A 23,673-nucleotide genomic window follows, 5' to 3' on the forward strand; every position below is an offset into this window, starting at 1 on the left:
CTTGGTTTTTTTTTAAAAAAATCTTTACATTGCCTTTATTTTGTATAGTAAACTCAATGTATTTTAGGAATACAAAGATACTATTTTAAGTGACACTTTACAACAAATTATAAGATTGTTAACTATATTCATGAAAATGCAACATGGCATCATCAGTTTCATTACATGCTAAAGGTGAACCATGAGGTATTCAGTATGTATTTGCCATATCATTCTAAAGTGTATTTGCTATCACAAAGACAGGTGTTAGCCAAAATTGTATCTCTGCAAGAACAGAGAGTTAAATTTTATGAAGAACAGAATCAGTAATGTGAATTATTGAAAGATTTCCATAGGAATGCAGCATTTCTGTGTGATATCATGTCAAATCAAAACAACTTAAATATTTTTTTGCAAGGTAAAATTAAGCCCATATATCAGGTGTAGCAAAAAAATATTGAAGCATCTCAAAGAAAGCCATCTTTTTTCAAAACATTTCTTTTTCAAAAGGAAATTTTAATAATTTATTTATTTATTTTATTTCAGCTCATTATGGGGGTACAAAAGTTCAGGTTATATATATTGCCCATGCCCCCCCATCCCCCGAGTCTGAGCTTCAAGCGTGTTCATTCCCTAGACAGTGCACATCGCACTCATCACGTAGGTATGCACCCATCCCCTCCCCCCACCCGCATCCCCCCCAGTCAGAACTTCAAGCGTGTCCATTCCCCAGGCAGAGCGCATTGCATTCATCAAGTAGGTATACACCCATTCCTTCCCCCCATCCCCCACTTCTGTCCAATACCCATTGGTGTTATTCCCAAATGTGGACTTAGGTGATATCAGGGAAACCAGTTTGCTGGTGAGTACATGTGGTGCTTATTTTTCCATTCTTGGGATACTTCACTTAATAGAATCGGTTCCAACTCTGTCCAGGAGAACCAAAGAGATGCCATATTGACATTATTTCTAATAGCTGAGTAATATTCCATGATATACATATACCACATTTTGCTAATCCATTCATGAATTGATGGGCATTTGGGTTCTCTGCACATCTTTGCAATTGTGAATTGTGCTGCTATAAACATTCGGGTGCAGGTGTCTTTTTTATAGAATGACTTTTGTTCTTCTGGGTAGATGCCCAATAATGGGATTGCTGGATTGAATGGTAGGTCTACTTGAATCTGTTTAAGGTATCTCCGCATTGCTTTCCACAGGGGCTGCACTAGTTTGCAGTCCCACCAGCAGTGTATGAGTGTACCTATCTCTCCACACCCACGCCAACATGTATAGTTTTGGGACTTTTTGATAAAGGCCGTTCTCACTGGAGTTAAGTGATATCTCATTGTGGTTTTGATTTGCATTTCCCTGATGATTAGAGATGTTGAACACTTTTTCATATGTTTGTTAGCCATTTTTATATCTTCTTTTGAAAAATTTCTATTCATGTCCTTTGTCCACTTTTTGATAGGGTTGTTCGATTTTTTCTTCCTGATTTTCCTGAGTTCTAAATAGATTCTTGTTATCAGTCCTTTATCTGATGTGTAGTATGCGAAAATTTTTTCCCATTTTGTAGGTTGTCTGTTTACTCTCGTGACTGTTTCTTTGGCTGTGCAGAAGCTTTTTAATTTGATCAGGTCCTATTTATTTATTTTTGTTGTTGCTGTGATTGCCTTAGGGGTCTTCCTCATAAATTCTTTGCCTAGGCCAATGTCTGTAGGAGTCGTTCCTACATTTTCTTCTAGAATTCTAATAGTTTCACACCTAAGTTTTAAGTCTGTTTTTCCACCGTGATTTGATTTTGTGAGAGGTGAAAACTGTGTGTCCTGTTTTAGTCTTTTACATTTGGCTATCCAGTTTTCCCAGCACCATTTATTGAATAAGGAATCTTTTCCCCAGAGTATGTTTTTGTCTGCTTTGTCAAAGATTAGATGGCTATATGAGGATGGTTTTATATTTGGATTTTCTGTTGTGTTCCACTGGTCTGTGTCCCTGCACTTGTGCCAATACCAAGCAGTTTTAATAATCACAGCCTTGTAGTATAGTTTGAAGTTTGGCAAATTAATACCTCCCATTTTGTTTTGTTGCTTAAAATTGCTTTTGCTAAATGGGGTCTTCTCTGGTTCCAACAAAGTGTAAAATTATTTTTTCTATATCTGTGAAAAATGATGTTGGTAATTTAATAGAGATTGCATTGAATCTGTAGATCACTTTGGGCAGTATAGACATTTTACTAACCAAGAGCAGAAAAGAAAAATCTCTAATAACCTCCATCAGGAACATGAAAGGAGAAGTCACGACTGATGCCACAGAGATACATGATATCATCTCTGAATTCTACAAAAATTTTCATGCACACAAATTACAAAACCTGGAGGAAATGGACAAATTTTTAGAAACACACAGCCTTCCCAGTCTCAACCAGGAAGAAATAGAATTCCTGAATAGACCAATATCTATATCTGAAATCGAAACAGCAATAAAAAACCTTCCCCAAAAGAAAAACCCTGGACCAGATGGGTTCACACCCGAATTTTAGCACACATACAAAGAAGAACTGGTGCCCATCCTACATAAACTATTCTCCAACATCGAGAAGGATGGGATTCTCCCCAACACTTTTTACCAAGCCAACATAATCTTGATACCGAAACCAGGAAAGGATGCAACAAAAAAAGAAAACACAGACCAATATCCCTTATGAATATAGATGCAAAAATTCTCAATAAAATCCTAGCAAAGCGAATCCAAGTGCTTATCAAAAAAATAATTCATCACGACCAAGTGGGCTTCATCCCAGAGATGCAGGGGTGGTTTAACATACACAAATCTATAAATGTAATTCACCACATAAATAGAAGCAAAAATAAAGATCATATGATCCTCTCAATAGATGCAGAAAAAGCATTTGACAAATTTCAACACCCTTTTATGGTAAGAACACTTAACAAAATAGGCATAGACGGGACCTATCTAAAAATGATACAAGCCATAAATGACAAACCCACAGCCAACATCATACTGAATGGGGAAAAACTGAAAGCACTCCCACTTAGAACTGGAACCACACAAGGCTGCCCACTGTCCCCATTACTTTTCAACATAGTATTGGAAGTCCTTGTGAGAGCTATCAGGCAAGAGAGCAGAATCAAGGGAGTCCAAATAGGGACAGAAGAGATCAAACTCTCACTCTTTGCTGATGATATGATGTTATATCTGGAAGACCCCAAGGATTAAACCAAGAGACTCCTGGAATTGATCAATGAATTCAGTAAAGTCTCAAGATACAAAATCAAAATTCAAAAGGAAATTTTAGAAGAAGATTTTCCCCAGTTAGCAAGGGTCATTGATGAGCAGGAGGATATATGTGAATCATTTGATGAATACACAGATGTTATAGACCTATTAATTAGAGAATGCAATGAAAGGTTCACTGACTGAGAATCATGACATCACATTCAAATTAGCATCTCAGCCTCATCTAGTTGATATCACCAAGGCATCTGAGAACTACAGATGGAATTGATTGAGCTTTCAGTAGATGACATTTTAAAGTCATTGTTTGATGCGAAGAAAGATCCACTGATATATGGGAAAATGCAGTAAAATAACTATGCCTTTGGCAACATGCCCAAAAACATTTTTCTTGCTTTTCAACCACTTATTGAGCAAATCTACATTCTCTTACCTATCCCAAATCAAGATGCCCTTAAGGTCACAAATGACTGATACCCATCTAGAACATCAATTGAAACTGGGGACCACCGTGCTGGAACCAAATATTCAAAATGCTTTCCAACAAAAAGCAGACAATACCAAGTCATTAAAAGATTAGTTAACTTTAAAATTAATATTTTTCAGTTTTTGAAATTATTAAGTACACATTAGATTCTTACAATATAATCTACATTTTTAAGTATATTTAACTGAAGTTCCTGAATGTGGCCTTATCTGATTACAGCAAAATTAATGTGGCCTTCCAACATAAAAGGCTTCCCACCCCTGATCCAGGCTATACAGCTCTATTTGCTATATGATTTATCTTACAGAGCTCCTTTTCAGGGAAGCTATGCAATTTTAACATTTCATGTATTTATAAAGTCACATGAAGAACATATAACCTGTAAAATATTTTCATTTGTTTCCTGCTTAAGCATTCTAGTATGGCAGGAACATGTGATTAAAATTTCATAAATTCTTTCCCTATGGCTATAAGAGTTTGTCCAACATTTTCTTCTAGATTCTTACAGTTTCATGCCTTAGGTTTAAGACTATCATCCACTGTGAGTTGATTTTTATGAGAGGTGGGAGGTGTGGATCCTCTTTCAGTCTTCTATATGTGGCTATCCAATTTTCCCAGCATCATTTATTTAATAAAGATTCTTTTCCCCAGTGTATGTTTTTGTCTGCATTGTCAAAGGAAACTATATGAGAGCAAACAGACAACCTACAAAATTGGAGAAAATATCTACATGCTACACCTCCCATGACATGCTGATAACTAGAATCTACATAGAACTCAGAAAAATTAGCAAGAAAAAATCAAATAAGCCCATTAAAATGTGTGCAAAGGACAGAAGAGAAACTTTTCAAAAGACAAACTAATGACAAACAAGTATATGAAAAAATGCTCAACATCTCAAATCATCAGGGAAATGCAACTCAAAACCATAATGTGATATCACCTAACTGCAGTTAGAATGGCTTTTATGAAAAAGTCCCAAAACAATAAATGGTGGCATGGATGCAGAGAGATAGGAACACTTATACACTGTTGGTGAGACTGCAAACTAGTACCGCTATGGAAAGTAATCTGGAGACACCTCAAAGAACTAAAAGTAGAATTACCATTTGATCCAGCAATCCCTTTACTGGTTATCTACACAAAGGAAAAAAAGACATTCTATAAAAAATACATCTGCACTTGAATGTTTATAGCAGCACAATTCACAATTGCAAAGATGTGGAAATAACCCAAGTGCCCATCCATCCATGAGTGGATTAATAAAATGTGCTATATGCATACCATGGAGTTCTACTCAGCCACAAAAAACAATGGTGATCTAGTACCTCTTGTATTATCCTGGGTAGACCTGGACCCCATTCTACTAAGTGAAGTATCACAAGAATGGAAAAACAAGCACCACATGTACTCACCATCAAATTAGTATGAATTGGTCAACACTTATGTGCACATATAGCAGTAACATTCATCGGCTGTCAGGCAGGTGGCGGGGGATGAGGGGATGGGTATATTCACACCACATGGGTGCGGTGCACACCATCTGGGGGATGGATATGCTTGAAGCTCTGACTTGGGCGGGGCAAAGGCAATATATGTAACCTAAACATTTGTATCTCATATAGGGTAAAATTTAAAAAATCAATTATATTTTTGAATAATAGATACAAATATTTTAAGTTTATTAGGGACTAACAAGTTAAGTCATTAGAAAGCTAAGAAATGTCCACTGAAAAACCTTTCAACATATATTAATACAAAATCATACCCACATCTAACCTGAACAATTTTATGACTGCTTTACTAAAACGAGAAGAGACATCATTAAAAGTAAAAGACCTAAACTATTTTCTCTAATGTTTTTGTTAATGAGTCTATGACTTTTTTATTTCTGAAACAGTAGATAATTGGATTTAAAGCAGGAATGATAACAGTGTAAAACAGAGAGTCCATCATATCTTGATCATCAGATTGTGGCGACCGAGGGAGCACATACATGTAAAGAGCAGGGCCATAGTATAAAGACACAGATAAGAGGTGAGCTCCACAGGTGGAGAAGGCTTTCCTTATGCCTTTGACAGACTTCGTTTTTAAGATTGTAAAGAGAACAAGTGTATAAGAGACAAGAACAGTCACAATAGTGAATACTTCAATTGAACCTGCAAAAACAAAAACCATTAGATAATTAATAGAAGGGTTAGTACAAGAAATCTTTAACAATGGCATAATGTCACAGTAAAAGTGATGTATTATGTTGGAATTACAGAAGGTTAATTTGAAAAAAAGCGCTTCATGAATTATGGCATGAAGAAAGCCACCTACAAATGACAAGACTAATAGCCTGATGCATAGTGCATTGGTCATAATCACTGGATAGAGTAAAGGTTTGCATATGGCTACATAGCGATCATACGCCATTGCTGCCAAGAGAAAACATTCTGTGGTTACACTGATTGCAAAGGAAAAAAATTGTACCATGCATGCAGAGAGAGATATCATCTGACACTTAGTTAAGAAATTGACCAGCATATTGGGGGTCACTGTGGATGATAACCAAGTATTCACAAAGGCTAAATTTCCAAGGAATAAATACATGGAGATGTGCAGGTGAGGGTCAATCCAGATGAGAGTAATTAGACCAAGGTTCCCCACAATGGTGATGAGATATATCACCAAGAATGCCAGGAACAGGGTGATTTTCCACTCTTGTTGTTGAGTCAGTTCTGTGAGAACAAACTCTGTCAGCAATGTTGCATTTTCCTTTTCCATGTCCTCACTTGATGTCCTCTGAAATAAAATGCAGTAAATGTAAATATATATATATATACACACACACACATATATATTCATATGTAATTACTATAAGTTGAAATTGGGAAAGGGAAGTTGAAATAAAACAAAACTCTTATCAGATTGCCTTTAATTTTATTTATTACTTTTAAATTGAGGAAACTAAAGTAGGGAAAAGACAATTACTATCTATTCATTCAAAAAAATGTATAGGATTTAACAGATTTGGAGAAAATAAGAGGCATTCTGAGCATGTGCTAAATTTATGGTGATATGATTTAATATGGTAAAGAAATCATTTGTCTAGGACATGAATTCAGGGTCAAAGACAGAGATATATGAAGGACCAGGATTTTTTAAATCAGATATTTGGTAGTGTAGAAAGCAGGATGCAAGTAGCAGAAACTGGAGTCAGGAATACTAGTCAGGAAGCTGCTACTGTTTTCCACAGCTTCCCCCAAATACATTGCATGTCAGAATTGTTAGGGGAAGCTTGTTGTGAGAAATACAGATTACAAGATAATTACTGTACAAATGGACACAGTAGTATAAGAATGAGGCCTAGGAATCCTCATTTTGAAAATGATCCTCAAGTGATTCAAATGCATGTGAAGTGACTAGACCAAGAGTGATATGGCATTGGAAGTGATGAGGAGAACAAAGAGGTAGATTCAAAGAATTCAGAATGTAAAGCCACTAGGATTTATGGCATATTAGATGTGGAGGGGATGGTTAGTGAAGGAGAGTAGAGTCACTTGGTTACTGGGTAGAAGTTCATTGAAAATTGAGATTGAGAATTTAGGTGCATTGGCAAAATATGGAAGAAGGGTCCTCTGAATACTTAGGTGACATGTACTTAGTAGCACAAGTCTATTAAATCTTAATAAAAATAATGACTTTGGAGTCATGGGAGTAGTTGACAGCATAGTTATAGATGGTCTGTCCATTGGAGAGTATACAAAACAAAGGGAAGAACAGCAAGGTAGACACTTGAGGAAGCTATATTAGACAGGTGAAAAAGTCAATAGAGTAGTCCCCCCACCACTTTTTTGCAGTTTTGCTTTCGATGGTTTCAGTTACCCATCACTAACAACAGTCAAAAAAAGCACATACAATAAGATATTTTGAGACAGAGAGGTCATATTGACATAAATTTTATTACATTATTTTGTTATATTTATTATATTTTATTATAAACTATTGTTAATATCTTACTTTGCCCAACTTATAAATTATACTTTATCACAGGTAGCATGTATAGGAAAAAACATAGTACAGAATAAGTAGGATTCAATAATTTTCAAGTTTCCAGGCATCCACTGGGGGTCTTGGAACATATGCCCTGCAAATAAGGAGGTGGGTACTGTATATGTCATTTACTAGATGACCAACTCATGATCCCCTTTTCTACTACATGATTCTTGGTGGTAAGCATAGTCTACCACCCACCCTAGAAGCCAAAAAAACCTAGAAAGACATTTTCCCATTCCCCTTTGTGCCTACAGTAAGGGGACTTGATCTATGTTTGCTCAGTCAATTTCACTGAAACTAGATTTGGAATATGGAGAAAGACAAAGAGAGACAGTTACAAGGTCAAAAGAGAACTTTGGTGGCACAAACAGCCAAGGCAGAAATATCAAAGCCCCAGCAAATGCATTCTGCATCCACAACAATGACACTGACATTGTCAGTGAGGGCATCTGGAAGTCAGCAGCAGTAAGAGTAGATTTCATTGAGCTAATGTTGGGATAGGATTTTTGCTGTTGACCAGCTGTCCTGCTTCCTTCTTTACTGCCCATTTTTCCAGCTGCTTCCTCAAATCATAGAACTCTTCTGTGTTACAGACAATGTCCATTCAATAAACTAATTTCCTATTGCAACCAAGGAACTGACTCACAAGAGAAAGACTACGGAGAGGCCAGAAAAGGATACCAAGCAGAGTGATCAGAGAAGCAGGAGGGATGCTGAAAACCTGCGTGTGTGGACGTAGGAGAGGAAAGATATTCAAGAAGGACACTGTGAAGTACAGGGCCACATGCCAAAGTAAATGCCCTCATAGAACAAGGAATGAACAGAGATCATTGAGTGTGGACATTAGGAAATGTTTAGAGAATTAAGGTCAGAGAATAATGAGAATTAAATGGGTAACAGTGACACATCTGTAAGTGAAATAAGATGGAGCACTCTAAGAAATGAGGAGAATAGTTGGCATTTGCTGCCATAGACAAATGTAAATTTTTTTTCCATAGAATTTTTAACAAATGTTTTCAAAGAGAGAAGAGAGGAAGATATGAAAAGGAGAAAGGGGACAGTGAGGTGGAAAGGGAAACTTGGATGGATGAAAAGAGAACAAGGAGGAAGAAGAGAAATAGGTAGAGAATATCAAATGCATATATGGATTAGTGCAGAAAACACAAACCAAAGAAGTTGCAGAAAGGAAGCATTAGAGAAAGGCTGAAGACTGAATAAAGGGGAAAGCTCATGGGCTTGGGGGGTAAATGTTTGTCTTAACCCTGGGATTTATTAAAAGATGTAAACCCTGGGATTCTTTTCTTTTCTGTTATTCAAAATTTAAAGTTTATGTTCCTTCGATATTTTGGCATGAAAGAGAGATCTGACATTAAATTTTACCTTACAAACTTTGTGTTGTTCATAAGGTTACTAACACTGCCTGAAACAACTTTAAATAATTAAAAGTTGTTTTGTCTTTGTTTTTGCAATGATTACAACTAACTTTCTCCAGGAATCTTACTGATATTACTACTTAAGAACATGTTTTGCCCACTAAATTTTTTAGCAGAATAAAATAAAGTCAAAGGCTAGAACCTGATACAGGCTATATAAATAGCAAAGCCAATAGCTCCCGTTGTTAAATGTATTTTTATCCGATATGGTTTCCTTTTATGTAATTCTAAATGACTAAATATCTGAACACTTTCAAATTCAATTTTTGTATGGGTACTTTATTAAGTCATAAATGTTGTAACTTATGAAGTAATAAACTGATCATTGGAGAGCTATTTTCTTTATATTTCCTGCTATATACATATTTATGCATATTATTGGTATTTCATATATATAACACTAAATTTAATCATCATCACAAGTGGGCGAAAAGATATAGGAGCTAATATTTAAGTGACTTACCATAAATGTTTTATTCAGAATATATATTTAATTCAACAGAATGATGTTTTATATTTGAATCATTAGAAAGATTTCTTACACAAAAATCAATATGACATACATTTTTGAGCCTCATTTTATCTTATAAATTCATTATAGTTATATTAATCAGATAAAAAAATTGTTAAAGCAGAAAAAATCAGTCTTATAACTATTTTGCTTGTCCAGATTAAGTCATGAAAATAAAATATACAGAAAATGTACTATTTGCTTTCCATTTCTCACCTGTCTTTTCTGGCATCTTATAAATCCAATCTAACATTATTATAACTTTAACAGCATTTTAAATTTTGTATAAAAGACAGTGGGTATAATAGAAATCATTTTCCTCTTACCTATGTCTCGAAAGAAGTTGTATTGATCCTTTAATAGTGTTAGGCTTTCTAAAGCACAAAAAATACAATAGCATAGGAATGCCAACAAAAAAGGTAGCAATTTCTTGCACAGCGATTCATTTTGTAAGGTGCATTTCCCAAGCTCAGAAAAATGTTCTTTATATAAGTTTGCTATGAACAAAAGAGTCAATCAATGGTACAACTGTGTGCTTTTGCCAGAAGAGGAAGGAGGAGAAAACTGAAATTCCCCTAAGAGCACCTGAAGATTTCCTGTTGGAAGATAAAATGAAGCTGTTCTATTGGGCACTATGGATACGGACATGTGTGAGAAGTCCAAATTGTCCCACAGGTCATTACAGTCTTTGAAATGATAAACACCCATTAACTAGGCAGTTCTTTTAACAACTGAAATTACACTTTATGTCACTATTTTCCACCACAGGTGACACTTGTGATATGTCCAAGCAAACCTCAGTTTATATATATAAAATTTGTTGCTTTGAGTACTTTGATTAGTATGGCCTTGTCTGAGCTAATGAAAACATAATTTTAATGTGGCCAAAGATCTAGATTTCTTTCAGGAGCCAAGTCCATGTAAAGTTGTCCTTCTCATGCAAATTGCAGCTCAAATCCAGACATATACTAGCTCCCCAGCTTTCAGCTGATTGAAATCCTACTAGGCAAAGGAAGAGGAGCCAAGGGAAAACATGGACAAAGGACCGGGATAAGTAATGAAGTTGACCATCTTTTCCAATTCTTATTTGTCATCCATACTTCTTCTTTGGTTAAGTGTTCAAATCTTTTGCCCATTTTTAATTATATTCTGTTATTACTGAGTTCTGAGGTCTCTTTATATATTCTGGATAGAAACTCTTTCCCGAAGAGTGAAGACTAAAACAAATATAATCAAAAAGGAAAGAGGAGACATTACAATGGATGCCTAAGAACTAAAAGTATAATAAGGAATTGTTATGAATAATTATATACCAACACAATAGATAACCTAGAAGAAATGAATAAATTTGTAGAAACATACAGTCTACTCAGATTAAATCAAAAAGAAATAGAAAATCTGAACAGACCAATAAGAAAGAAGGGGATTTAAGTGGTCACCAAAAACTTCCCAACAAAGAGAAGCTCAGGATCACATGGTTGCATAGCTGAATTCTACCAAAGACTATTTAATACCAACACTTCTTCAAGTACAGGGGATTCTTCTTGATTTTGTAAAAATAAAAATTAATTAATAATAAAAGAGTGAATGGAAAGTATCTACTGAAGAGGAATGAATGAATATATTTTTTAAAAGATGATGTGATTGTCCATATAGAAATCTAATGGAATCTACCAAAAAACTACTGGAACTAAATAGTAAATAAATGAGTTTTATCAAGTTTCCAGAACATAGAATCAATATTCAAAAATCAATTTTATTTCTATATACTAGTACTGAACATTCAGAAAATAAAATTTAAAAAACTATGTACATTAGTAATAAGCACAGGAAAACATAGGGATAAATACGAGAATAGATATAAAAGAGGGCCTGGCTTTCGGGGAGCCATGGATGCCTCTGAGGCAGCAGCCACTGGTGCTTGAGCAGTTCTGGCAGCCTCTAGGGGAGCTGCCACCACCTAGGGACCATAAGGGCCCTAGGAAGCCCGACTGAGTGGCAGCCAGCCTGAAGAGCTGATGCTGCCCTCTGTGAGTGACCTGTCCTGGGCCACACAGACCAACAACCTGTGCACCGCACGCAGCTGTGGTAAGATCACGCGCAATGGCCCTGCACGCAACATGCACCTGGTCAAGAGCCGCTGTCTGCAGGACAGCAAAATAAATCCAACAAAAATAAAATATTTGAAAAATGTGCAAATTCTATTGTTGTCCAATTGAAGGATGCCTGAGGCCATGACCGATGATTTTCTTGATTTTCTCTTGTAAAACAGAACTTTATGAAAATGAATGCTGAGAAGATGCATAAATGTAGAAAGTGCAGCAATTCGTATGGTGCAGATTGTAACCACGTTATAATCACACAACTACCGAACTGGCCATGAGATCCGTGCGGAATACAGGAATCCACTTGGTAAGAAGATGAAATGGAAAACTTCCTGCAAAACCAGAAGCTGTTCAATAAGACCATCAAATCAATGAGTAACCAGCCAATCCCTAGACCAGACACTCAAGAACTAGCATTTTTAGAAATAAGGCTAGACGCATCTTTTGAAGACTCTTGCAGCTCTACTTCCAGAAAGCAGACTCTTTCAACACCTCCAAGGTATTCCCAGAAGTTTCTCCTACCAATGCCCAAAGTCACTTTGGTTAAACTACCAGTGATGCAGTTTTCTCCTATGCCTGTCTTCATACCCACAGCCAACCCCTCCACCCAGCCCAAAGTGTTTGACCATCAAGGCCCTGCCACAGGGGCTGTGCACTTACTGCCCTTGTCAATAGGAACCCTGATCCTTGGCCTAGATTCAGAGGCTTGCTTTCCTAAGGAGAGCTTACATCTTTCCAAAATTAAGCCTGTTAGTATAGATGTTTAAGGGAACTGGGGTAAACATCCATCCAATTCTTTGGTTGGTCTGTGTGGCTATTAGTTCACTCTGGGGTGTCCTCTATGCATATCCTGTCTGTTCTCCACAGTAGGCCAGACTGGGGCTCTGGGGCTGTTTCCCAAAGTACACCCACAGGCTGGATCTGAGTTTTGCCACTCTTAATGTTAAAGAAGAGTAGGAAGAGAAAAGGACAGTCCCCTCTCCAGATTTCAACACTTAGTACTTCAAATAAGCTTGATAAGACAAGAGTGCAATATATAATTATTTTAAAGTGAATTTTTCTTCCATACACCACTCATCATCTTTTCCTTGAATAAGAAAATACACTGTTCTAACAAGAATATTATTTGTGCCTTGAGGCTAGGAATTATAAAATAGATCCATTCAAAATATGGTATTCTGCATTTTGGTGCATTGTGTTTCTAAAGAGAGTAATAACAAGCAGTCTTCCTTGAAGAAAACAAAGGGAACCTATTGTTTCAACAATCAAGAATATTTTCTCTGTTTTGAGATGGGAGTATGATCAAGTATGCTTTGGGGTTTTCTGTATTTAGAAAATCCTGAGTTCCGAATTGTTGGCCAACTTTTAGGCAGGTAAGAATCAGTGTAACTTGTAAGCTCTCTAAGTTTACAAAAAATATATACTTCTGTGGCTGATGGCTACATCCTCAAAATAAAACTCAGAGGGGACTAATGATTCATCAAAGGAAATTGATGGTTTGCTACTAATTCTTATCCCATACACCTAATACAAAAGAAGTGTTGGTTATAGATAAATAACATATCCTGGGTAGATGAACTCAACCTAGTAGATAAAAGTTTGCTTTGGTCACAGTTGCCTATGAATATGGGTTTCGAAACAAATATCAAGCCTTAACTTAGAATTTCATTGTTTTAGAAGTGTCACTGCCTTAATGTTCAAAAATCTATCTAAGTCCTACAAATAAAGGAGATATGCATGTTTATGGGTTTTTGTAAAAATGTATGCAGTGATCCATGGCTTTAAAAAAACATTTTGTTTCTGTGACAGTGTTTGTTAATCCATATAATATATTTACAGAAAAATGGACCATGTTAATAATTCTTCATGTAGAAAGACTGTTTTTTCTCAATACCTTAGTTACCTGAATCGACTATTTGTAAAAGGTAAAATTCAGGGATTGAAAAGAAACTAGAATTCTGAAAAACAGGTATGTGAGAACTATATGGTGAAAAATTCAGAGAAATTAAAGTCCTAAACAAATAGAAAGATGTACAATGCTTAGGTCAAAAGATTCAATATTGAAGAAATGTATATTTTCCTCACTTGCATCTATAGATAGATTAATAAAATCTCTATCAGAATTCCAACAGGCTTTCTTGTAGAAATTGACAAGATTAATCTAATAGTCTTGTGAAAATGCGAAAGATGCATAATAGCCAAAAACAACATTGCAAAACAAGAACAACTTTGGAGGTCTACCACTGTCTGATTCTGAGACTAAATTTAGACTAAATTTAGAACTTTGGTATCAAGACAGTGTGGTATTGTTGTAAAGATAGACAAATAAAGGGAACATAACAGAGATACAGAAATAAACCTATCATATGTGGACAGCTGATTTTGGACAAAGAGGCAAAGGTAATTCAGTAAAGAAAAAATAGGCTTTATGACAAATAATGCTGGAACAATAGGATATACATGAGCAAAAAAAAAAAAAGAGGTAACTTTAGTCCTGATAATATTCAAAAATTGAATCAAATGGATGATAGAGCTAAATATACAACCTAGAAATACAACACTAAAAGCATGAACTGCAAAAGGAAAACAAATGTTAAATTAACCTTATTCAAATTTAAAATTTCTGTTCAAAAACATTTTTAAGATGAAAAAACAACTCCTGGCTTTTAGAAAATATTTTGAAAATCATATATGTGGTTAAAAAAAAAACAACTCCTGGCTTTCAGAATATATTTGGAAAATCATATATGTGGTAAAAGGTTTGTATCTAGAGCATGTAAAGAGGGCTCCTAACTCAATAATAACAAAACATAATTTAAAAATGAGCAGAAGATTTGAACACTTAACCAAAGAAGAATTATGGATGACAGATAAGAACTATTAGATATGTTGAGCATTTTTTCATATGTTTGTTGGGTATTAGTCTGTCTTCTTTTGAAAAGTTTCTGTTCATGTCCTTTGCTCACTTTTTAATGAGATTTATTTTTTCTTGCTGATGTTCCTGAGTTCTATATAGATTGTAGTTATCAGCCCTTTATCAGATGTATAGCATGAGAATATTTTCTCCCATTCTGTAAGTTGTCTGTTTGCTTTTGTGATAGTTTCCTTGGCTGTGCAGAAGCTTTTTAATTTGATCAGGTCGCATTTATTTATTTTTGTTGTTTCTGTGATTGCCTTTGGGGCCTTCTTCATAAATTCCTTTCCTAGACCAATGTTTGTAAGAGTTTTTCCAACATTTTCTTCTAGAATTCTTATGGTTTCATGCCAATAAACATATGAAAAAATACTCAGCATCTCTAATCATCAGGGAAATGCAAATCAAAAACACAATGAGATATCACTTAACTCCAGTGAAAATTGCTTTTATCAAAAAGTCCCAAAACAATAAATGTTGGTATGGATGCAGAGAGATAGGAACACTCATACACTGCTAATGGGATTGCAAACTAGTACAACCTCTGTGGAAAGTAATTTGGAGATATCTCAAAGAACTACAAGTAGAATTACCATTTGATCCAGCAATCCCATTACTGGGCATCTACCCAAAGAAAAAAAAGACATTCTATAAAAAAGCCATCTGCATTCAAATGTTTACAGCAGCACAATTCACAATTTCAAAGATGTGAAAACAACCCAAGTGTCCATCCATACATGAACGGATTAGTAAAATGTGGTATATGTATACCATGGGGTTCTACTCAGCCACAAAAACAATGGCAATCTAGCACCTCTTATATTATCCTGGATAGAGCTGGAGCCCATTCTACTAAGTGAAGTATCACAAGAATGGAAAAACAAGCACCACATGTACTCACCATCAAACTGATATTAACTGATCAGCACTTATGTGCACATATAACTGGTAACATTCATCAGGTGTTGAGCAGCTGGGAGCAGGGGGAGGGGATGGGTATATTCACACCTAATGGGTGTGGTGTGCACCATCTGTGGGATGGACATGCTTGAAGCTCTGACTCAAGGGTGGGGCAAGGGCAATATATGTAACCTAAACATTTGTACCCCCATAATATGCTGAAATAAAAATATAAAAATTATTGTTTTAAAAAAAGAATTATTAATTGGTGCAAAAGTAATTGCTGTTTTGGCATTGTTGAAATTTGTTCTTTGGTATTGGAATACACTCTTAAATAAGTGTCCTTATGTTATACATCATTTTAATGCACATTTCTCACTTTATGTTTTTTTGCTAATGACTTATTATTTGCTCTTTATTTTATATTTATTTTAGACTATGGAAATCATGTTAGACAAAAAGCAAATTTGAGTAATTTTCTTATTTGAGTTCAAAATGGGTTGTAAAGCAGCAGAGGCAACTCACATCAAGAACATGTTTGGCCCAGAGACTGCTAATGAATGTACAGTGCACTGGTGGTTCAAGAAGTTTTGCAAAGGAGACGAGAGCCTTGAAGATGAGGAGTGCAGTGGCCGGGCATCAGAAGTTGACAATGATCAACTGAGAGCAATCATCAAAACTGATTCTCTTACAACTATATGAGAAGTTGCCAAAGAACTCAAAGTAGACCATTGTACAGTAGTTCAGCATTTGAAGGAAATTGGAAAGGTGAAAAAGTGGGTGCCTCATAAGCTAATAAAAAATTGTCTTTTGGAAGCGCTGACTTCTCTTATTATAGGCAACAACAACAAACCATTTCACTATCAGATTGTGAAGTGCAATGAAAAATGCATTTTATATGACAACCAGCGACAACCAGCTCAGTGATTGGACCAAGAAGAAGCTCCAAAGCACTTCCCAAAGCCAAACTTGTGCCCCAAAAAAAGGTTATGATCACTGTTTGGTGGTCTGCTGCTGATCTGATCCACTACACTTTCTGAATCCCAGTAAAACCATCACATCTGAAAAATATGCTTAGCAAATCAATGAAATGCACCAAAACCAGCAATGCCTGCAGCCGGCATTGGTCAACAGAAAGGGCCCAATTCTTCTCCACAACACCTGACTGCACCTGGCACAACCAACACTTCAGAAGTTGAACAAATTGGGCCACAAAGTTTTGCCTCATCCGCCATATTCACCAGACCTCTTGCCAACTGACTACCACTTCTTCAAGCATATTGACAACTTTTTGCAGGGAAAACGCTTCCACAACCGCCAGGATGCAGAAAATGCTTTCCAAGAGTTCCTCGAATCTCGAAGCATGGATTTTTACACTGCAGGAATAAACAAACTTATTTCTCATTGGCAAAAATGTGTTGATTTTAATGGCTTCTATTTTGATTAATAAAGATGTATTTGAACCTAGTTTTAATGATTTAAAATTCACCATCCAAAACTGCAATTACTTTTGCACTGACTTGAAAAGATGGTCAACTTCCTCACTCGTCCCACTGTGGTCCTTTGTTTTTGTTTTTCCTTGGCTCTTCCCCCTTTGCCTAGTAGGATTTCAATCAACTGAAAGCCGGGAGCTAGTATATGTCTGGATTTGAGCTGTAATTTGCATGAGAAGGACAACTTTACTGGGAGTTGGCTCCTGAAAGAAATCTAGATCTTTGGCCACATTAAAATTATGTTTTCATTAGCTCAAAAAAAGGTCATACTAATCAAAGTACTCAAAGCAACAAATTTTATATATATAAACTGAGGTTTTCTTGCACATATTACAAGTGTCATCTGTGATGAAAAATAGTGTCATAAAATATAATTTCAGTTGTTAAAAGAACTGCCTACAGTTAATGGATGTTTATCATTTCAGAGACTATAATGACCTGTGGGACAATTTGTCCAAATCCACAATGCCCAGTAGAAGAGCTTCTCTTTTTCTTCCTATAGGAAATCTTTAGATGTTCTTAGGGGAATTTCAGTTTTCCACTCCCTCTTCTTCTGGCAAAAGGACACAGTTGTACCATTTGTTGACTCTTGTGTTCAAAGCAAACTTACATAAACAACATTTTTCTGAGCTTGAGAAATGAAGCTCACAAAATGAATCACTGTGCAAGAAATTGCTACCTTTGTTATTGGCATTCCTATGCTACCGTATTTTTTTGTGTTTTAGAAAGCCTGACACTATTACAGGATCTACACAATTTCTTTTAAATTATGGGTAAGAGAGAAATGGTTTCTATAATACTCACTGTCTTTTATATAGAAAGTTAAAAATGATATTTAATTTATAAAGACAGAAAAGACAGGTGAGAAATGGAAAGCAAATAGTACATTTTCTGTATATTTTATTTTCATGACTTAATTTGAACAAGCAAAATAGTTATAACACTGATTTTTCCCCTTTAACAATGTCTTATTATTCCCCTTTAACAATGTCTTATTATTATCTAGTCAATTTAACTATGATGAATTTATAAGTTCTGATGAATTAAACACAAATAATTTAAAACTAGGTTTAAAGATTTATGTCATAATGATTTTAATGTAAGCAATCTTTCTGATGATTCCAATAAGAACCACCATTCTTTTGAGTTAAATATATATTCTGAATAAAACTTTTAAGGTAAGTCACTTAAATATTAGTTCCTATATCCTTTCAACTGCTCTGATAGTGACTTAATTTAGTATTATATATAAAAATATTAATAATGCACATACATGTGTATACAGTAGGAAATATGCAGAAAATATCTCTTCAATGATCAGTTTATTACTTCTCAAACTGTAGCATTTAATTTTTAATAAGTACTCACACAAAAATTGATTTTGAAAATTTTCAAATATTTAGTGATTTAGAATTACATAAAAGGAAGCCCTATTAAATAAAAATATATTTAACAATGGAAATTATTGGCTTTGCCATATATAGCTTATCTCTGCTTCCAGTCTTTGACTTTATTTTGTTCAGCTAAAAATATGTGTGGACAAAAAATGTTCTCAAGTAGTAAAATCAGTAAGATTCCTAGAAGAAGACCTTGTAAAAACATTACAACAATGTTATATAATTGCAAAAAGAAAGATAAAAAGATAAAACAACTCATAAATTTGTAAAGAAGTTTAGGGCGATGCTAGTATCATTATGAACAACACAAAGTTTGTAAGGTAAAATTTAAAAACAAATCTCTCTTCCGTGCCAAAATACCAAAGGAACATAAACTTGGAATTTTGAATAACAGAAAAAGAGAAGAATTCCAGAGTGGACATTTTTTAATAAATCCTAGGGTTAAGACAAATATTTACCCCCTACCCCCAAGCCTATGAACTTTCCCCTTTATTTAGTCTTCAGCTTTTCTCTGATGCTTCCTTTCTCCAACTGGTTTGGTTTGTCTTTTCTACACTAATCCATATATGTGTTTATTATTCTCTACCTATTTTTCTTCCTCCTTGTTCTCTTTTCACCCACCCAAGTTTCCCTTTCCACCTATCTGTTCACATTATAAAGAGTCTCCTCTCCATATATTCCTCTCTTCCCGCTTTGACAACTTTTGTCAAAAATTTCTTAGAACAATATTTACATTTGTCTATGGCAGCAGACAAATGCCAACTCTTCTCCTCATTTCTTAGAGTGCTCCATCTTATTTCACTTACAGTTGTGTCACTGTTACCCATTTAATTCTCATTATTCTTCGACCTTAATTTTATCACAAAATAGAAACTGCTCCCAAGGAAGCCTCTAAATATTTCCTGATTTCCACACTCTGTGATCTCTGTTCACTCCTTGTTCTATTAGGGCATTTACTTTGCCATGTGGCCCTGTACTTCTCTCTGTCCTTAAATACCTGTCCTCTCCTATGTCCACGCAACTTTTCAGTATCCCTCCTGCTTCTCTGATCACTCTGCTTGGTATCCTTTTCTGGTCTCTCTAGTCTGTCTTCTGTCTGAGTTAATTCCTTGGATGCAATAGGAATTAGTTTATTGAATCGATATTGTTTGTAACACAGGAAAGTTGCTATGGTTTGAAGAAGCAGCTGGAAAAATGGGCAGTAAAAGAAAGAAACAGGACAGCTAATCAACAGCAAAAATCATGTCCCAACATCAGTTCAATTAAAGCTGCTTTTTTACTGCTGCTCATTTTCAGATGCCCTGACAATGTCAGTGTCATTGTTGTGGATGCGGGATGCATTTGCTGGAGCCTTGATATTTCTGCCTTGGCTGTTTTTGCCACCAAAGTTCTCTTTTGACTTTGTAGCCGTCTCTCTCACTTTTCATATTCCAAATCTAGTTTGGGTGGATTTAACAAAGCAAACATAGGTCACGTCCCCTTACTCTATGTTCAAGGGTGAAGGGAAATCGTCTTTCTAGCTTTTTTTTTGGCTTCTAGAGTGCGTGGTAGTTTTTGCTTACCACCAATAATCACTCGGTGGAAAACGGGATCAGCTGTTGGTCATCTAGTAAATGACATATGCAGTATTCCCCCCTTATTTGCAGGGCATCCATTCTAAGACCCCCAGGGGATGCCTGAAACCTTACATATTACTGAACCCTATGTATTCTGCCCTATATTTTTCCTATGTATACTACCCGCGATAAAGTATAATTTATAGGTTGGCACAGTAAGATATTAACAACAATAACTAATAATAAAATACAACAATTATAACAGTATATCCTAACAAGTTATGTCAATGTGACTTCCCTGTCCCAAAATATTTTATTGTATATAATATTTTTAGACTGCAATTGGTCATGGATAACCAAAACCATGAAAAGCAAAGGGGCACTACTATCTCCACTTTTTTACTTCTTTAATAAAACTTCCACAAGTGTTATCTTGCTCTTATTTCCTTTGTTTTGTATACTGTGTAATGGGTAGGTCATCTATAACTATGCCTTCAACTACTCTCATGACTCCAAGGCCATTTTTTTTTTAAAGATTTAATAGACTTGTGCTACTAAGTATATTTCACCTAACTGTTCAGAGAACCCTTGTTCCACATTTTGCTGATGCACCTACATTCTCAATCTCAATTTTTGATGATCTTCTACCCAGTAACCAAGTGACTTAACTCTCCTTCACTAACTATCCTCTCCACATCTAATATGCCATCATTCCTAGCGACTGTATATTCTGAATTCTTTGACTCTATCTCTTTGTTCTCCTCATCACTTCTAATGTCATATCACTCATGGTCTAATCCCTTCACATTCATTTGAATCACTTGGGGAACCTTTGCAAAATTAAGAATCCTGAGTTCCATTCTTGCATAATACTACTGTGTTTATTTCTACAATGTTACCTTGCCATCTATATTTCGCACAAACAACTCCCCCAGAAAATTCTGATGTGTAATCTGTTTTAGAGGAACCCTTGCAAAATAGTAGCAGCTTCCTGATTAGTGTTCCTGACTACATTTTCCCCTACTTGTAGCCTATTTCCTACACCACCAAATATTTGATTTAAAAAATATCTCATAATGCCACTCCTCATTTGAAAAATTTTCAGTTTTCTATTACCTAAGAATTAAAGCTCAAGATCCTTAACATGACATTTCATTCTTTATTTATCCTGGTCCTTCCATTACCGTTTCTCTTAACTCTGAATCCATGTACCAGAAAAAGGATTTTCTTACCATATTCAATCATGTCCCCACAAATTTAGCATATGCCTAGAATGCATGTCCTTACTCTAAAGCTGTTAAATCCTGCATTTTTTGAAAGGGAAGTAATTGTATTTTCTTTCCTTTCTTCTATTTCCAAAATATAGTTTCCTCCAGTTTAATAGTAATAGATAAGATTAAAAGGCAATCTGCTAGGAATTCGGTTTTATTTCAACTTCCCTCTACCAGTTTCAACTTATAGTAATTATCAATATGTGGTAACATATATTTTTATATTTACTGCATTTTATTTCAGAGAACACCAAGTGAAGACATGGAAAAGGAAAATGCAACATTGCTGACAAAGTTCATTATCACAGGCCTTACTCATCAACCAGAGTGGAAAATCCCCCTGTTCCTGGCATTCTTGGCGATATATCTCATCACCATCGTGGGGAACCTTGGTCTAATTACTCTCATCTGGATTGACCCTCACCTGCACATCCCCATGTATTTATTCCTTGGAAATTTAGCCTTTGTGGATACTTGGTTATCATCCACAGTGACCCCCAACATGCTGGTCAACTTCCTAGCCAAGAGTCAGATGATGTCTCTCTCTGAATGCATGGTACAATTTTTTTCCTTTGCAATCAGTTTAACCACAGAATGTTTTCTCTTGGCAGCAATGGCATATGATCGCTATGTAGCCATATGCAAACCTTTACTCTATCCAGTGATTATGACCAATAGACTATGCATCCGGCTATTAGCCTTGTCATTCCTAGGTGGCTTTCTTCATGCCATAATTCATGAAGCATTTTTATTCAGATTAACCTTCTGTAATTTCAACATAATACATCACTTTTACTGTGACATTATCCCATTGTTAAAGGTTTCTTGTACTGACTCTTCTATTAATTATCTCCTGGTGTTCATTTTCTCAGGTTCGATTCAAGCATTCACTATTGCGACTGTTCTTGTCTCTTATACATTTGTTCTCTTTACAGTCTTAAAAAAAAAGTCTGTCAAAGGCATAAGGAAAGCCTTCTCCACCTGTGGAGCTCATCTCTTATCTGTGTCTTTGTACTATGGCCCTCTTCTCTTCATGTATGTGCTCCCTGCATCTCCACAAGCTAACGATCAAGACATGATAGACTCTTTATTTTACACTGTTATAATTCCTTTCTTAAATCCAATTATCTATAGCCTGAGAAATAAGCAAGTCATAGACTCATTAAAAAAAACATTAAAGGGAAAAGTTTAGGTCTTGTGGTAATACTTCTTCTCTTTTTAGTAAAACAGTCACAAAATTTTGCAGGTTATATGTAGGTATAATTTTGTACATGTTGAACGCTTTTTGTGATTGTAATTGTCTTAGCTTTTTAATGACTTAAAGTGTTAGTGTTTAATAAACTTAAAATATTTTTATCTATTTGAAAACATGCATGAAATTTCAAACATGTTCCTTTCATACTAGAATTTTTAACACAGAAAACAAAAATATTTTAAAGTTTGTATGCTCTTAGTGTGACCTTATAAATATATGAAAAGGTAAAATTGTGTAGCTCCTCTGAAAAGAACTTGAGTATGATAAATTGTACAGTGAATAGAGCTGTATAGCCTGGATACTCATATCACATATACCCTATATTGGTTGCAGGTTTCTGTTTCAGTTAGAAGAGCAAAATCCCAGGAATTTTGTTATCTAGCAAATCCCACTGGCACGTGGGACTGACTGATCTCAGAGAATAGCTATTCAATCTTATCAATAAAAGAATATAAAATATAAATACTTAAAACAAATATCATTATTCTTTATATCCGGAAGTCCAGTACACAGGATTACACCAGGTCATTTGCTCCTGTTTTGTTCCTCTGAGAGATACCTGCACACCCCAGGGAAGAGAGTAAAGGGATGACAATCCAGCTGCTGTTATTCTTTCACCCGAGAGCATACATGTTATTGTCAGTGTCTTTAGCTTGTTCATTTTTATTATTCATGTTATGTCCATTGTACTAATATTTTCTTGTCAATTATCTAGATTTTTGCATATACTTTCACTGTTATGACCCAAAGACTATATGGGTAAAAGAAGGATCCATTGTCTCTTTTTTCTGCCACTTTCAAGGTCTGATTTCCTAATTTGCCTTTTCCTTGAATGAGAAAGTAGATATAAAACTATAAGTATATGGACAGTTATGTAACCTGTCAAGTCCTACTTTATATTGAGTGAGTATGGAAGGGGCAGGTGGGAGTTCCGACTCCTTCTACAGGCTTCTCTTATACATGTCTAGTCCCCAGATTCCTCTTCTCTGGTTTGTTTTTCAGTACAATCTCAACTATTTTATATTTTTCTGAAATTCAAAAAAATCTCTAGGTCCTTAGTGTGCTCCCATTCT

At 35.4% G+C, this 23,673-nt stretch overlaps 2 protein-coding genes across 2 annotated transcripts; one reads left to right on the forward strand and one right to left on the reverse strand.

Annotated features, from left to right (window-relative positions):
• Window positions 1-5,563: 5,563 nt before the first annotated feature.
• On the reverse strand, window positions 5,564-6,538 carry LOC138386217 (olfactory receptor 5H8-like). The gene has a single exon (XM_069472501.1). It carries the CDS (start codon window positions 6,491-6,493, stop codon window positions 5,564-5,566), a length of 930 nt encoding a protein of 309 aa, XP_069328602.1. The 5' UTR covers window positions 6,494-6,538.
• Window positions 6,539-21,586: 15,048 nt separating this feature from the next.
• Window positions 21,587-22,537, forward strand: LOC138386218 (olfactory receptor 5H8-like). Its single transcript, XM_069472502.1, has one exon. It carries the CDS (start codon window positions 21,608-21,610, stop codon window positions 22,535-22,537), a length of 930 nt encoding a protein of 309 aa, XP_069328603.1. The 5' UTR covers window positions 21,587-21,607.
• The last annotated feature ends 1,136 nt before the right edge of the window (window positions 22,538-23,673 follow it).

The sequence above is a fragment of the Eulemur rufifrons genome, chromosome 7 (genome assembly GCF_041146395.1).
Source record: "Eulemur rufifrons isolate Redbay chromosome 7, OSU_ERuf_1, whole genome shotgun sequence".
Classification (NCBI taxonomy): domain Eukaryota; kingdom Metazoa; phylum Chordata; class Mammalia; order Primates; family Lemuridae; genus Eulemur; species Eulemur rufifrons.

Bases quoted from the DNA above. Each gene is read 5' to 3' on its own strand.
- LOC138386217 (XM_069472501.1), bottom strand. From the start codon at position 6,493: ATGGAAAAGGAAAATGCAACATTGCTGACAGAGTTTGTTCTCACAGAA.
- LOC138386218 (XM_069472502.1), top strand. From the start codon at position 21,608: ATGGAAAAGGAAAATGCAACATTGCTGACAAAGTTCATTATCACAGGC.